The 13,223-nt window shown below is 49.1% G+C and overlaps 1 protein-coding gene across 1 annotated transcript in view; it reads right to left on the minus strand.

The window, feature by feature from the left end:
* SEC14L5 (SEC14 like lipid binding 5) overlaps positions 1-13,223 on the minus strand; it is a 45,181-nt gene that overhangs the window by 15,621 nt on the left and 16,337 nt on the right. The window contains exons 3-9 of the mRNA XM_060648383.3: positions 12,940-13,089; positions 12,413-12,544; positions 9,634-9,762; positions 8,785-8,977; positions 4,706-4,818; positions 2,691-2,880; positions 83-171 (exon numbers count right to left, since the gene is read on the minus strand). Coding sequence (XP_060504366.1) covers positions 83-171; positions 2,691-2,880; positions 4,706-4,818; positions 8,785-8,977; positions 9,634-9,762; positions 12,413-12,544; positions 12,940-13,089 — 996 coding nt within the window. The remainder of the gene's footprint in view (positions 1-82; positions 172-2,690; positions 2,881-4,705; positions 4,819-8,784; positions 8,978-9,633; positions 9,763-12,412; positions 12,545-12,939; positions 13,090-13,223) is intronic.

Raw genomic sequence — 13,223 nt, forward strand, 5'->3', positions numbered from 1 at the left:
AGAGAATGTGCTGGCAAACATTCACTTGGCTGCTCCCCCCACAGGCAGCCCTGGGGTCCGGGGAGAGAGGACCCCTACTCACATGCTTCAGCAGTGCCTCCTCCCCCACGGCCTTCATCAAGCCTTTGGTGTCCATGTGGCCTAGGCGCAGGATATAGAGGGGGCGGCCGTCTTTGCAGGGGAGGCCCCATAAAGAGAAGGGACATTATTTCAGGAGTGCTGGTGAGAGGGCAGGTCCAAACTTCCCTTCGGAGAAGGAGGTGCCAGGCTGTGGCTCAGCCTGCCCCTCCTGTCCATTTATTTGCGAATGCTCTACCCACTCCCAAGAGGGATTGATGCCAGTTACGGTGACAGAAGCAACATGTTCAAGAGTCAAGGAGACAGACTGACATCACAGGGGAAACTGGGTGAGGGGCATGTGGGAACTCTGTATGGCCTTAGCAACATCTCTGAAAACCTGTCCTAACATTACACGTTTATCTGGAAGCTTTTTATTTTTTTTTTTAATTCTTTTTAATGTTTATTTATTTGAGAGAGAGGGACAGAGACGTGCTCACGTGCAAGTTGGGGAGGGGCAGGGAGACAGACAGGGTGAGAGAGAATCCCAAGCAGGCTCCACATTGTCGGCACAGAGCTCAACGCTGGGCTCGATCCCATGAACCGTGAGATCATGACCTGAGCTGAAATTAAGAGTCAGATGCTTAGGGTGCCTAGATGGCTCAGTTGGTTAAGTAACCGACTCTTGGTTTCAGCTCAGGCCATGATCTCACAGTTCATGGGATTGAGCCCCACATCAGGCTGTGCGCCGACAGTGCAAAGCCTGCTTGGAATTCTCTCTTTCCCTCTCTCTCTGCCCCTTCTTCACTTAGGCTCTCTTGCTCTCAAAATAAATAAATGAACATTAAAAAAAAAAAAGAATCAGACACTGGATGAACTGAGCCACCCAGGCACCCCTAAAGCTTTTTAAAAAAGAAAATATGAACCATGTTATGAAGGAGTATGGAGAGAGTGGATGACGTTGGTTCTTAGCTTTCTATCAGCCAAAGCAAATAGGAAAAATAAGGAATTACATACTAATACAATCGATTCTTGTTATTCATGGTAGTGATGTTTTCCAAAGTCACCTTGAACACTGAATCAGGAAGTACTAAAGCATCGCTTCCAGGAAAAATATGGGGTAAGGTCCTTGCGAGCCTCTAGACACAACATTTTTGTCAACTGATCAATACATAACCTTGTTCTCTGTGTGTTTCTATTTAAGGACACCTTATTGAGTATATATTGTTGATTCATTAACATTGAACTCATTGCCAGCAGCATCACACTAAGCCTGAAGGAAGCTTATCTAACATTTTCTCCATGAGTCACAGCCTTCTTGTGCTTTGAAACACTAGCCAGCACTCCTGTATTATGCCTGGGGGCCATTTTAAGCACCACAATCACCCCCAAAATGCAAAAAAAAAAAAATGTAGCACTAAGTAGACTTTAAAAAGGACTCTTGTTAACAGTGTAAGAACTGAAAAAAAGAAGGACATCTCGTTCAACCTCAGCAGGGGACACACAGGTCAGATGACTCTGACTTTTTGCCACTCTACACGTGTTCATAATTGACCGCAAAAGCACCCTGAGTATTGACTTGGGGGTTACAAATACATTGTGGTGAGGAGGCAAATTCACAATATGGAATCCATGAATAATGGTAATTGACTATATATTGAAGTGTCCCAACCGGTCCTTTAGGTGAGTCAAACACTCACCCTAATCAATATATACAAATTTTTACATCAAGGGCAGTTTAATAAAAAACTAAGAGGGGCGCCTGGGTGGCTCAGTCGGTTGAGCATCCGACTTCAGCTCAGGTCATGATCTCACGGTTCGTGAGTTCGAGCCCTGCGTCAGGCTCTGTGCTGACAGCTCAGGGCCTGGAGCCTGCTTCAGATTCTATGTCTCCCTCTCTCTCTGCTCCTCCCCTGCTCACACTCTGTCTCTCTCTCAAAAATAAATAAAGATTAAAAAAAAAAAACAACAGAGAGAACTTATTTGTAGCGGGTTGAATAGTGTCCTCCAAAAATTCACGTCCACCCAGAACCTCTGTATGTGATCTTATTTGGAAACAGTCTGCAGATCAGATTGTTTAGGACCTCGAGATGAAATCCTACTGGATCACTGTGGGTCCTAAATTCAGTGACCTGAGGTCTTTATAAGAAGAGAGGACACACAGGCACCCAGAAGGAATCCACGTGAAGACAGGCAGAGTGTGGGTATACAGCCACAAGCCAAGGAACGCCTGGGGCCACGAGGAGCTGGAGGAGGCAGAGAGAGATTCACCGCAGGGAGCACAGCCCTGCCCACACCTTGATTTGGGGTTTCTGCCTCCGGAACTGTTGGCAGATACATCTCTAAGGCACCCGGCTTGTTGTAATTTGCTACGGCATCCCCAGGGCGCTGATGCATGCCCATGCAGCCATTATGTGTGGGGGTCCCCATGATCAGAAGTAAGGGTGGGCTAACGCTGCCTCTGCATGGAGAAATGTTGCCTCAAGCCCACATGTCTCTTCCAGCCCTACTTTCCTCATGGCTGGGTGAACCCCAAGGGCATCTCCAGATGCCCAGAAGAGTCAAAAGGAAAAATAATAAGATCCCAATGTGAAAAGTGGCCCCCTATGCGTTCTGTAGGTAAAGGGACGCACCTATGTCCTGGTAGTGCCAGCCCCCCGCATAGAATTCCTCCAGGAGAGCAGGAGGTCGCCAGGTCTGAAGGAGGAAATCCACCTGGTGCTGCTTTCGCCAGCTCAGGGACAGGCGCAGCATCTCCCGGGCCTTGTCCAGGTGGAAGTCACGAGCCCGCAGGAACCGAAGGATGTGTTCATCTTTGGGAATCTGAGACAAGAAGGGTAAAGCCTGTAGAACGGTAGTCCCTCACCCAGTAGAGAAGACTGTGGAAAATGAGTTCTCCTGTCTTCTCTGCAAAATATATAGCTCGGAAAAGGACCGCACACTCCACCGCGAACGACACAGCCAAGGGGCGGGCTGTAGTGAAAATCTGTGAGTTTGGGCTGCCAGACATTTCTCCCTCTTCAGGCATCTCTTTGCTTCTGGGGAGCTACGTGTCCTCCCCACGCCCCAGCACCAGTGCCGGTTTTAGCTGGTGTTGCCAGTCAGCATTCCACTCCCATGGCCTCAGCGGTGGCACAATCCAATCAGAGCATTTAGACAATTTAAATCAGAAGAACGGGACGTGAAGCCCTTTCTCTGTGGTGGTAAAGGTGAGCCTGCAGGTTATGGGGAGCCCCAGCTCCAAGCTCAACGAGGAAGGAAGTCTGGCGGGGATGAAGCAGAAGTAAACAGATACAAGAGCTCAGCGGCCCCGACTGCATGGGAGTCCTGATTCGGGACATCCCTGAGACAGGCTGCATGGCCCCCTGGGCTGAATGATGTCCCTTCCAAATTCATGTCTACCCAGAACCTCAGAATGGGACCTTATATGGAAATGAGTCTATCCGGATATAATTAGATAAAGTGAGGTCATATTGGAGTAGGTGGGCCTTCCTGTGTTTGGACACAGACACAGGACACATGGAGGAAAAAAGACCACGTGATGGTGAAGGCAGACACTGGAATGACGTATCTACAAGCCAAGGACTGTGGCAGCCACCAGAAGCCAGGAAGGGGGAGGCATGATACAGACTGTCTCTCAGAGCCTCCAGAAGGCTGGAGAAAAGGCAGGCTCCAGAACCCTGACCACACCTTGATTTCAGGCTTCGGGCCTCCAGCACTGTGAGGATAAGTTTCTGTTGTTTGTAGCATTTTCTTTCAGCAGCCTTAAGAAATTAATACATCCCTCTCAACAGTTTGTTATATGAGCCAATAAATAGCCCCCTCCTCCTTTTTTTTTTTTTTTTTTTTTTTTTTTTGCCTTGACTCAAGCTGTGTTCCTACCACATATAACCCAGAGTCTAATTCATAGGCCGAGGTGACAAGTTAAGTCCCTGCCAGCTCGCCTTCCTTCCCTCGGGCAAATATTGACAGGCAAGAGAAATCCAGCCCCAGTAAAGGCTCCCCTGCCCTGAGTGCTCATCCGAGCCAGACATGACTGTAGGCATTTTATGTGGATCGTCCCTTGTAATTCAGTCTAGGTGATGTATGCTAGCATTATCCCCCTTTCACAGATGAGAAAACGAGCAGACAGGTTAAATCACAGCCCAACATGAAAGCAACTTCCTTGTCTGCACCCCACACACACGCAGCATGGGGAGGGGATAGGGAGGAAGGGCAAGCTCAAATTTCTCATTCAACAGAGCTGAAGGTCAAGTCCATGCTTGGGACCTACATGCATGGTGGACATTCCTGTTATGGGGCTTAGAGTCTGGAGCCATTTTGGGTTGTCACAACTGGGGAAGAAGAGCTCCCGGCATCTAGTGGTGGAGGCCAGGATGCTGCGACACCCAACAGGGCACACCCCACCCCATAAAGAACTGTCGGGCCTCAAATGTCAACAGTGCAAAGGATGAGAAACCCTGCAATCAACAGTATGCACAACATGCATTACAGATACATGAGACGATACATGATAAAAAGAAGGCAAAATACAAGTTTTCAGAACTGCTGATTACATCAGCCTGTTTACCTGGCCCTTCCTCCCCCAGTGCCTGGGGTGAGTGGCTGTCATTGAACATGGTCTGGTAGGCCCCAGCTCTGCACCCACCTTGCCTTTGTGGGTCTCCTGCAGCCAGTGTCGCAGCTGGATGAGGCAGCTCTCCTGCATGGGTGTGAGATGACCCAGGCAGCGCTCAATGTAGTCTGCATCTAGCTTGTCCCCTGCAGGAGAAGGTGGAGGCGTTCAGGACCAGAGGGCGATGCCACTGTCTTTACCACATGGTCTACCCTTTCTGGAACCCTCGCCTCATTGGCCGCCTCAGATCTGAAATGCAGTTCCAAGCCGTACGGTGGCCCTTTCACCCAAGAACAGCCACATGGGCTCCACATCTTCTGGTCTTGCTGGCCCTTTCCAAGGGGTTTCTGAAAACTCATGGTGGGGCCAGCTTGGATCTCACAGTGGCAAGTGATTTGTCTCCTCTGACTTCGGACATCAAGCTAATTCCCACCCCCTGGAGCTACCCAATCTCTGAAGATAATTAACAATACGCACTCATATTTCTAGACATGCCCCATCTCAGTGAGTTGTCTCGACGCCCCAGTGAGGCAGGCACACTACTGTCCCCACTTCACAGAAGACAAAACTGAGGCCAAGACAGGTTAAGTAGCAAGTGGATGTATGTGGTGCACCGAGCATACAAGAGATGGTCAGTAAATACAGTTCCTTTTGCCTTCCCACCTCCCATCCCCTCTGTGGGCTAGAGGCCTTTTGTAGACGGAGCCCTGACCCCAAAATACAGCCCGGGAGCTGCACGGATCATTCCAAACACTGTTCAGTCCTGTCCTGCACAATGGGACTGTTTGGGGGTCAGCATGTGTGGGCATTTAGAGGCTGGGCTCAACCTGAGGTCCCACTGCCCACTCTTTAAAATTTGTTTTTCAACATTTATTATTTTTGAGAGACAGACAGAGTGTGAGCAGGGGAGGGGCAGAGAGAGGGAGACAAAGAATCTGAAGCAGGCTCTAGGCTGCATCTGTCAGCACAGAACCGGACACAGGGCTCGAACTCACGAACCATGAGATCGTGACCTGAGTCGAGATCAGATGCTTAACCGACTGAGCCATCCAGGCGCCCCACCCATTGCCCACTCTTAACTGTTGAGGTGGCAGATGCTGGCATGGTGAGGCACACCAGCATGTTAGCATCTCCGCAGTGGGTAGACGGTCCACAAAGAGCAGCCCCCATGAGTGTAGCCTGTTCTTTGTGTTCAGGTGGCACAATACGAAAACAAATGGAATGTGTGTACCTCCAGCAGCAGGACCCAATGGTTCCCTCTAAAACAAGAAAAGTCCAGGGCTGGAGGTCAGCAGGCATCTGGGTAAACAGAAGCAGGAGGGATGCTGGTGGTGTATGGGGACAGGTGGCGTCCAGACCCCCCAAACAGAGTGGTCAGAAGGGGAGATGCTGGAGACGGTAAGGAGGGGTGGACAGGATGAGAGAGAGAACACAAGGGAGACAGGAGATACCAGCATCCTTCCGGCCTCTATGCGGCTGTGAAGGCCCCTTTCTCCTGAGCACAAAGGCTCAGTGATTCAGAGCAGGGTGGAAGGGGGGTGACTCTGACTCTCGCCAGCCCTCCTGAGCACAGTGCAGAGGGCGAAGGAAGGAAAAGCCTGGCGTAAAATTAGGGTAAAAGTCATGACCACCAGACAATGTGTGCAAGAAGAGGCAGAAGTTTTAATTTTTCTAATATTTAAAAAAATTTTTAACGTTTATTCACTTTTGAGAGCAGAGACAGAACACAAGCAGGGGAGGGGCAGAGAGAGAGGGAGACACAGAATCCAAAGCAGGCTCCAGGCTCTGAGCTGTCAGCACAGAGCCCCACGTGGAGCTCAAACCCACAAACTGTGACATCATGATCTGAGCCGAAGTCAGTCGCTTAACGGACTGAGCCACCCAAGCGCCCCTAATTTTTAAAATATTTTAAAAGTTCACATACAACAGCAGCCAGCTAGCACAGAGTTGGTACAGAATAAATATTTGTGAATGAATGAATTTTGTTCTCCCTACACAATGCCCCAGATGTAATTTACTGGTTATGTGGCATATCTCTAAGAAAGCCAAGCCTGACATTTCAGTGACCCCAAAAGAATGAATCATCATGAGCACAAATGCACAGAGCTAAAACTGAACTCAGGGAGTATGTGTAGTTTTGTGTCCTAGAGTTTTTTTAAATTTATTTAAAATTATATTGTAAACATTTCCCATTATCAATAAAAGCCGAAAATATGACAAAAGGCTAATTGCCTTACATATGAAGAGTTCTTACAAAGCAATGAGAAATCAATGGTCAGGGATGCCTGTGTGGCCCAGTTGGTTAAGCCTCCGACTTCGGCTCAGGTCATGATCTCACGGTTTGTGAGTTTGAGCTCCACATTGGGCTCTGTGCTGACGGCTTGGAGCCTGCTTCAGATTTTGTGTCTCCCTCTCTCTCTGCCCCTCTCCCACTCGTGCTCTGTCTCGTTCTCTCTCAAAAATAAATAAATAAAATTTTTTTTAATTAAAAAAAGAAAGAAATCCATGGGCAAACAGGAAAATAGACAAAGTACAAGAACAGAGAGATTCACAAAAAAGCCATATGGAGTCACTAAGCATGAGAAAATAATATTTGGCCTCATTCATGAGGAAAGACCTAATCACTAATTTACTAGAGGTCACTTTTTGCTTTCAGAAGTTTAAAACATTTAATAATAGTCTCGTGGGGAGCCAGAGTGAAGTCAGGAATAGACATAGCTACACACTTTTGGGGGAACATTGATTAGTACAACCAATCTTTGAAGGTCTAACTGGTAAATCTGCCAAAATTTTACCTGCATATAACCTTTGACCCAGCAATTCAACTGTAAAAATTTTATGCTATAGGGGTGCTTGGCTGACTCTGTGGGTGGAACATGTGACTCTTAATCTCAGGATTGTGAGGTCAAGCCCCACGTTGGGGGTAGAGATTATTTAAAAATAAAATCTTAATGGGGCACCTGGGTGGTTCAGTCAGTTAAGTGTCTGACTTCAGTTCAGGTCATGATCTCATGGTTCATGAGTTCAAGCCCCACATCAGGCTCTACACTCACGTGCAGAGCCTATTTGGGATTCTCTGTTTCCCTCTCTCTCTGTGCCTCCCCAGCTGGGGCTTTCCCTCTCTCAAAACAAGTAAGTAAACTTAAGTACAAAGATACACTACATTATTTCTATGTTTTAAAAACTGGAAACCTCACGTCCATAAAGAGAAGACTAGATAAATAAACTAACAAAAATAATAATAAATGTTTATTTTTTAAGTTTATTTATTTATTTTGAGAGAGAAATAGAGAGAGAGAGAGAGCAAGCAGGGGAGGGGCAGAGAGAGAATCCTAAGCAGGCTCCATGCTGTCAGTGCAGAGCCCAACATGGGTCTTGAACCTGCAAACCATGAGATCATGACCTGAGCCGAAATCAAGAGTCAGATGTTTAATTGACTGAGCCATCCAGGTGCCCCAATAATAAATGTTTATTAATAAATGAGTTATGGTGCAGCCACACCATGAAATACCGCAAAGTGCTGAAACAGATGCACTGACATAGAAAGCTGTTCAAGCAACATTAGTAAATGAAAAAAAGCAAAACATCAAGCAGAATGTGTAATGTTGGCTCAGCATAAATTATACAGGTATGCATGCCTGTATATACACATGTGTGTATACGTATGTACATATATATGGCTAGGTAGTTTCACGAAATACGACCACAAAATTAGTATTGCCTCCAGAGAGAAGAAGAGTCTTACTTCCTCATTTACATCTTCCAAGAAGTTTGAATATTTCTTTCTACCATCTCCATACATTACTCATATAATTAAAAATAGTAATAAAACCAGAGAAAAGGGCAGCCCTGAGGCACCAGATCAGGTCAATTCCTGATTTAGAAATAAACCAGTTCTGGCTCTTGGGCCGGAAGGAAGGAAGAGAGGGTAAAGCAGCGGGAAAGGGCGGAAGCTGAGTCTTTCCAGTTCGTAGACCCATTCCCAAGGGGACCCGCAGCAACTCTTCCCGCGCGGAGTGAGCAAACACAAAGCAGGTTTCCAGGGACTGGGGCAGTTGTGGGGGGCACAAGGGTACAGGCCTGGCCCGCTGGCTTCAGCCACAGGGACCTACCGTCTGTAACCACCACCTCAGGCGCAGGGCCTGGAGCACCGATGGGCCCGTCAACCTCCAGGGAGCCCGGATCCCTCGGCCCAGCCTGGGAGCGGGCGTCCTCCTCTCGGACGGGGGCAGGCGTCCATCGGGGAATGTGAGAGGTGCCCTGGGAGATAAGCTCGTTCAGGTAATGTTCAATCACCTCCTTCCCCTGGAAGCCAGAGAGACCAGAGGCATATGAGCCGCAGGGCAGGAGAGCAGGGATAACCTCATCAGCCTGGGAGTCACTCCCACCTGGCTGCAGCCCCACCCCTGACACGTAGCTACGGAGAACTTGAAATGTGGCTGGTCCAAATGGAGATGTGCTGTGAGCGTCAGATATGAACCGGATTTCCAAGACTTAGGACGGAACAAAGAATGTAAAATAGCTCATTGGTAGGTTTTCTATAGGTAACACGTGGGTTAAAATACATCGTTGAAATGAATTTCACCCGTTTCATTATGCGAAAAGGCCTCTCAGGGACAGGTCTGAGAGCCTTACACAGCAACCAATTTTAACCAGGAAAAAGCACCACAGAATGCCCCTTCTCTGTCCAGAGTTCACTACACAAGCCCCAAACATCAGGGAGCATCTGGATAATGATTATGGTGCCCCCATTTCAGGCCAGGTGGTTTCCACTCATTATCTTGTGTGTTATGGTCATTGTTAGGATACTCACTCTATGGATGAAAAGACTGAGGCCAAGGAAGGTTAAGGATCGATCTTGCCCGATGTCACTTGGGTTGTCAGGTGTCAGAGCAGGTTTTGAACCAGGCTCTGAGGTCTGTGTACCTTCCTCCCTGTGACTGATGGAGCCCACCCCTTACCCTCTTGACGTTAGCTGTGTACTGCTTCATGGCGATCTTCTCCAAGGCACTTTCGAAGCCAAAGAAGGACCGGATGTCGAGCGAGGCGGATTGCTCAAAGCAAGTCCACTCTTCATTCTCGGGGTGGACCTGAAAGCCAGGCAGCCGCAGTGACAAGTCTCATTGTGGGGGATGCAGTGCCCCCCCCTCAGGGCTCTCTTGGTGATCTGGGCCCAACCAGAGCAGCTGTGGACAGCATGGCAATACCGGAGTGGGGGGGCAGCAACCCCACCCGGAGAACAATGCCAAGTGTTAGAGAACAAAGAGCCTTCTCATGAGGGGCTGGAAGGAAGTGGGTCTGGCATCTGCAAGCCTGTCCCTTAAAAACTGTTCTATAATGATATATTTAAATGAGTAATATATTTAGGGGCACCTGGGTGGCGCAGTCGGTTGGGTGACTGGCTCCTGGTTTCGGCTCAGGCCATGATCTGATGGTTTGTGAGTTCGAGCCTCACGTCAGTCTCTGCGCTGACAGTGTGGAGCCTGCTTGGGAATCTCTCTCTCCCTCTGTCTGCCCCTCCCCAACTATCTCTCACTCTATCTCTCTCCCTCAAAATAAACTTTATAAATGAGTTAATGTACTTAATATATAATTATATGTAAGTTATATATAACTATTACATATTTTAAATATATATTTTGAAGTATTTATTATGTTACATATTTATTGTAAACAAATACACACACACACACACACACACACACACACACACACACGGACAAACTTTGTTGACAGAGCTTCTATGCAGACCCAGACTTAGTCCCTCTCAAACTTTCCTGGGCAGAAGTATTACCAGGGAGTCTGTGAAACATGCAGATGCTGGGCACCTGGATGGCTCAGTCGGTTAAACATCCGACTTCAACTCAGATCATGATTTCACAGTTTGTGAGTTCAAGCCCCGTATTGGGCTCTGTGCTGACAGCTCAGAGCCTGGAACCTGCTTCAGATTCTGTGTCTCCCTCTCTCTGCCCCTCCACGGCTCATTCTTTCTCTCTCTCTCAAAAATAAATACACATTTAAAAAAAAATTTAAATATGCAGATGCCTGGGCCAAATAGGTCCAGGGCAGGGCCTGAAAACCTGCATTTCCCAAGCAGCCTCAGTGACGCTAATTCAGCGGTTGGTAGAACTCATGCTGAGAAATATGCACTAAATACATATTATAAATGCACTAAAAGTGATTTATAAAAAGCTGCCACCCACACAACTCCCTAGAGGTAAGCATTGGAATATTCTGGGTCCAATTCCCAGAGGAGCTGGAGGTGTGGAAAGAAAAAGCAATGGGCATTTACTGGACACCTGCTGTATACTAGGCACCATGCCAAATGCTAGAGATGGGACAGATACACAAGGCAATGCCCCCCCTCCCCCATAGGGAAGGCTCTAATGAACCATAGTTACAACACTGGAGTTATCATCATGAAAACTAGCATTCGGGATCTAGCACAGGCTAAAGGAGCTTTACCTACATTGTCTTATAGGCTCTAGCCAGCACCGGATGAGGCGGGCTCTGCTGACAGGTATGCAAGGGGTGGCCTGGGGAGGGGAAGCAACTTGCCCAACATCATTCAGCAAGGAGGTGGCAGAGCTGGGCTCCATCCCAGCAAACGCCTCCAGGCTCCTCCCTCACTCCAACCCGGGGGCAGCAGGACCCTGCCCCTGCAGCCCCCATTCTCAGACTTCACTCATCCACCTATGGGTCTTCACACATGCTGTTCCCACCCCAGAACTCTGTTCCCAGCCCTCTCATCCACCAGCTCTCAGCTTGGTGGCTTCAGTGGGACACTGTTACCTAACAGAGTGCCTCTCCTCTTATTTTCCCTAATCCTGTCTTCTGGATCCCTTCTTAGTATTTGTGAAGTTGTAAGATTACGTTGACCTTTTTTCTTGTCTGTATCTGCCACTGGAATGGAGGTCCTTGTGAGAACAAAGGTCAGGGGGACTAGTCCGTGCTCTGGCCGGATGCCCAGCACATAGTAGGTGCTCAGTCAGTGTGTACTGGAGAATAATAATAATTACTATTAATGATCTGAAAAGGTAACACACATACAGGGCTTGGTACGTGCCAGGCCCTCTTCTAAGGGGTTTCGGATACTTTTCTTCCCCTACTTCTCACCACAACCCATGTGGGAGGTGTCATCATTAACCCCATTTTACAGATGAAGAAACTATAGGGGCCGCTGGATGGCTCAGTCGTTTAAGGGTCTGACTTTGGCCTAGGTCATGATCTCATGGTTCGTGGGTTCGAGCCCCGCGTTGGGCTCTGTACTGACAGCTCAGAGCCTGGAGCCTGCTTCGGACACAGAGCCTGTGTCTCCCTCTCTCTCTGCCTGTCCCCTACTCATGATCTGTCTCTCTGTCTGTCAAAAATAAATAAACATTAAAAATTAAAAAAAAAAAAACGTAAATGAGCCTCCCTTTCAAGGAGGAAGAAAAGGACAGAGAGAAGAGGGAGGTGGAGGCAGGTTGCCAGCTTTCCCCAATAAAATACAGGATGCCATATTTGAATTTCAGATAAACAACGAATAATATTTTGGTAAGTATGTCCCAAGCGGTATTTGAGGCTATTTAAACAAACAGAAAAGTATCAGCTGTGTATCTAAATTGCAGATGTAAGTGAGTGTCCTGCAATTTATCCGACAAGGCCCTGGGAGCAGGGGAGAGGCAGCCAGGCTGATGCGTGGACTGCAGGACACAGGAAGAGGGCGGGACGCAGGAAGGGGGCGGGACGCAGGCTTACAGTGTAGCTGCAGTTCTCGTTGACCACCACGCGGTTGGCGAAGGTCTCATTGTGGGCTTCAATGAGGAGGGTCCTCTCCCTCCAGTTCAACACGTTTCTCTGCACAAAGACCACGTGCTCTACGCCGGCAATCTGCAAGGGAAGGAGCAGCGAAGGGGGTGGGGGCTGCTGGATACCAAGACTCACCAAGACCCCAAGACCCCGCGCCTGCCCACCAGCCGGCAGTATCCCGTACCCAGCCCAACACCCACAAACCCCAAGACCCCCTGTGCCCCACCCGGAGCCTGCCCAGCAGCCCCAGTCCCTAGCTCCTAGGCCTTTGTCCTTCCCAGACCGGCCCTCCGACCTAGAACGACCGCCCCCTTTCCGCAGGCCCCAACCCCAACCCCAGGACGTGTACCACCAGCACCTACACTCATATGCATACTCACTGGCTTCACCACCTGAGCCCGCCCCCTGATCCCCCCCTTTCCAGTCCCCTCCTCCGTGGGGCCCCCCGGCACTTCTGGGAACCCCTCCACACCCACCTTGCGCAGCAGCCGCGGGGCCTCCACGCGCAACCTGCAGCTCCGCTCCACCACGTGCACCGCCCCGTCTGCGCTGCGGGACTCGCGCAGGACCTCGCTGCCCAGGAAGACGGGGATCTGCGGGCAGGTGGGGAAGCGCTTCTCATAGGCCTACGGGCAGAGGGGGAGTGAGTGTCAAGGGGGCTGGGGGCCCTAGCCTCCTCCCTCCTGCTGGGCTGGGGGCTCTAGCCTCCTCCCTCCTGCTGGGCTGTGGTCTCCTTTACAAGAGCAGACACCTGTTTAAG

Source organism: Panthera onca, chromosome E3 (assembly GCF_046562875.1).
Source record: "Panthera onca isolate mPanOnc1 chromosome E3, mPanOnc1 haplotype 2, whole genome shotgun sequence".
Classification (NCBI taxonomy): Eukaryota; Metazoa; Chordata; class Mammalia; order Carnivora; family Felidae; genus Panthera; species Panthera onca.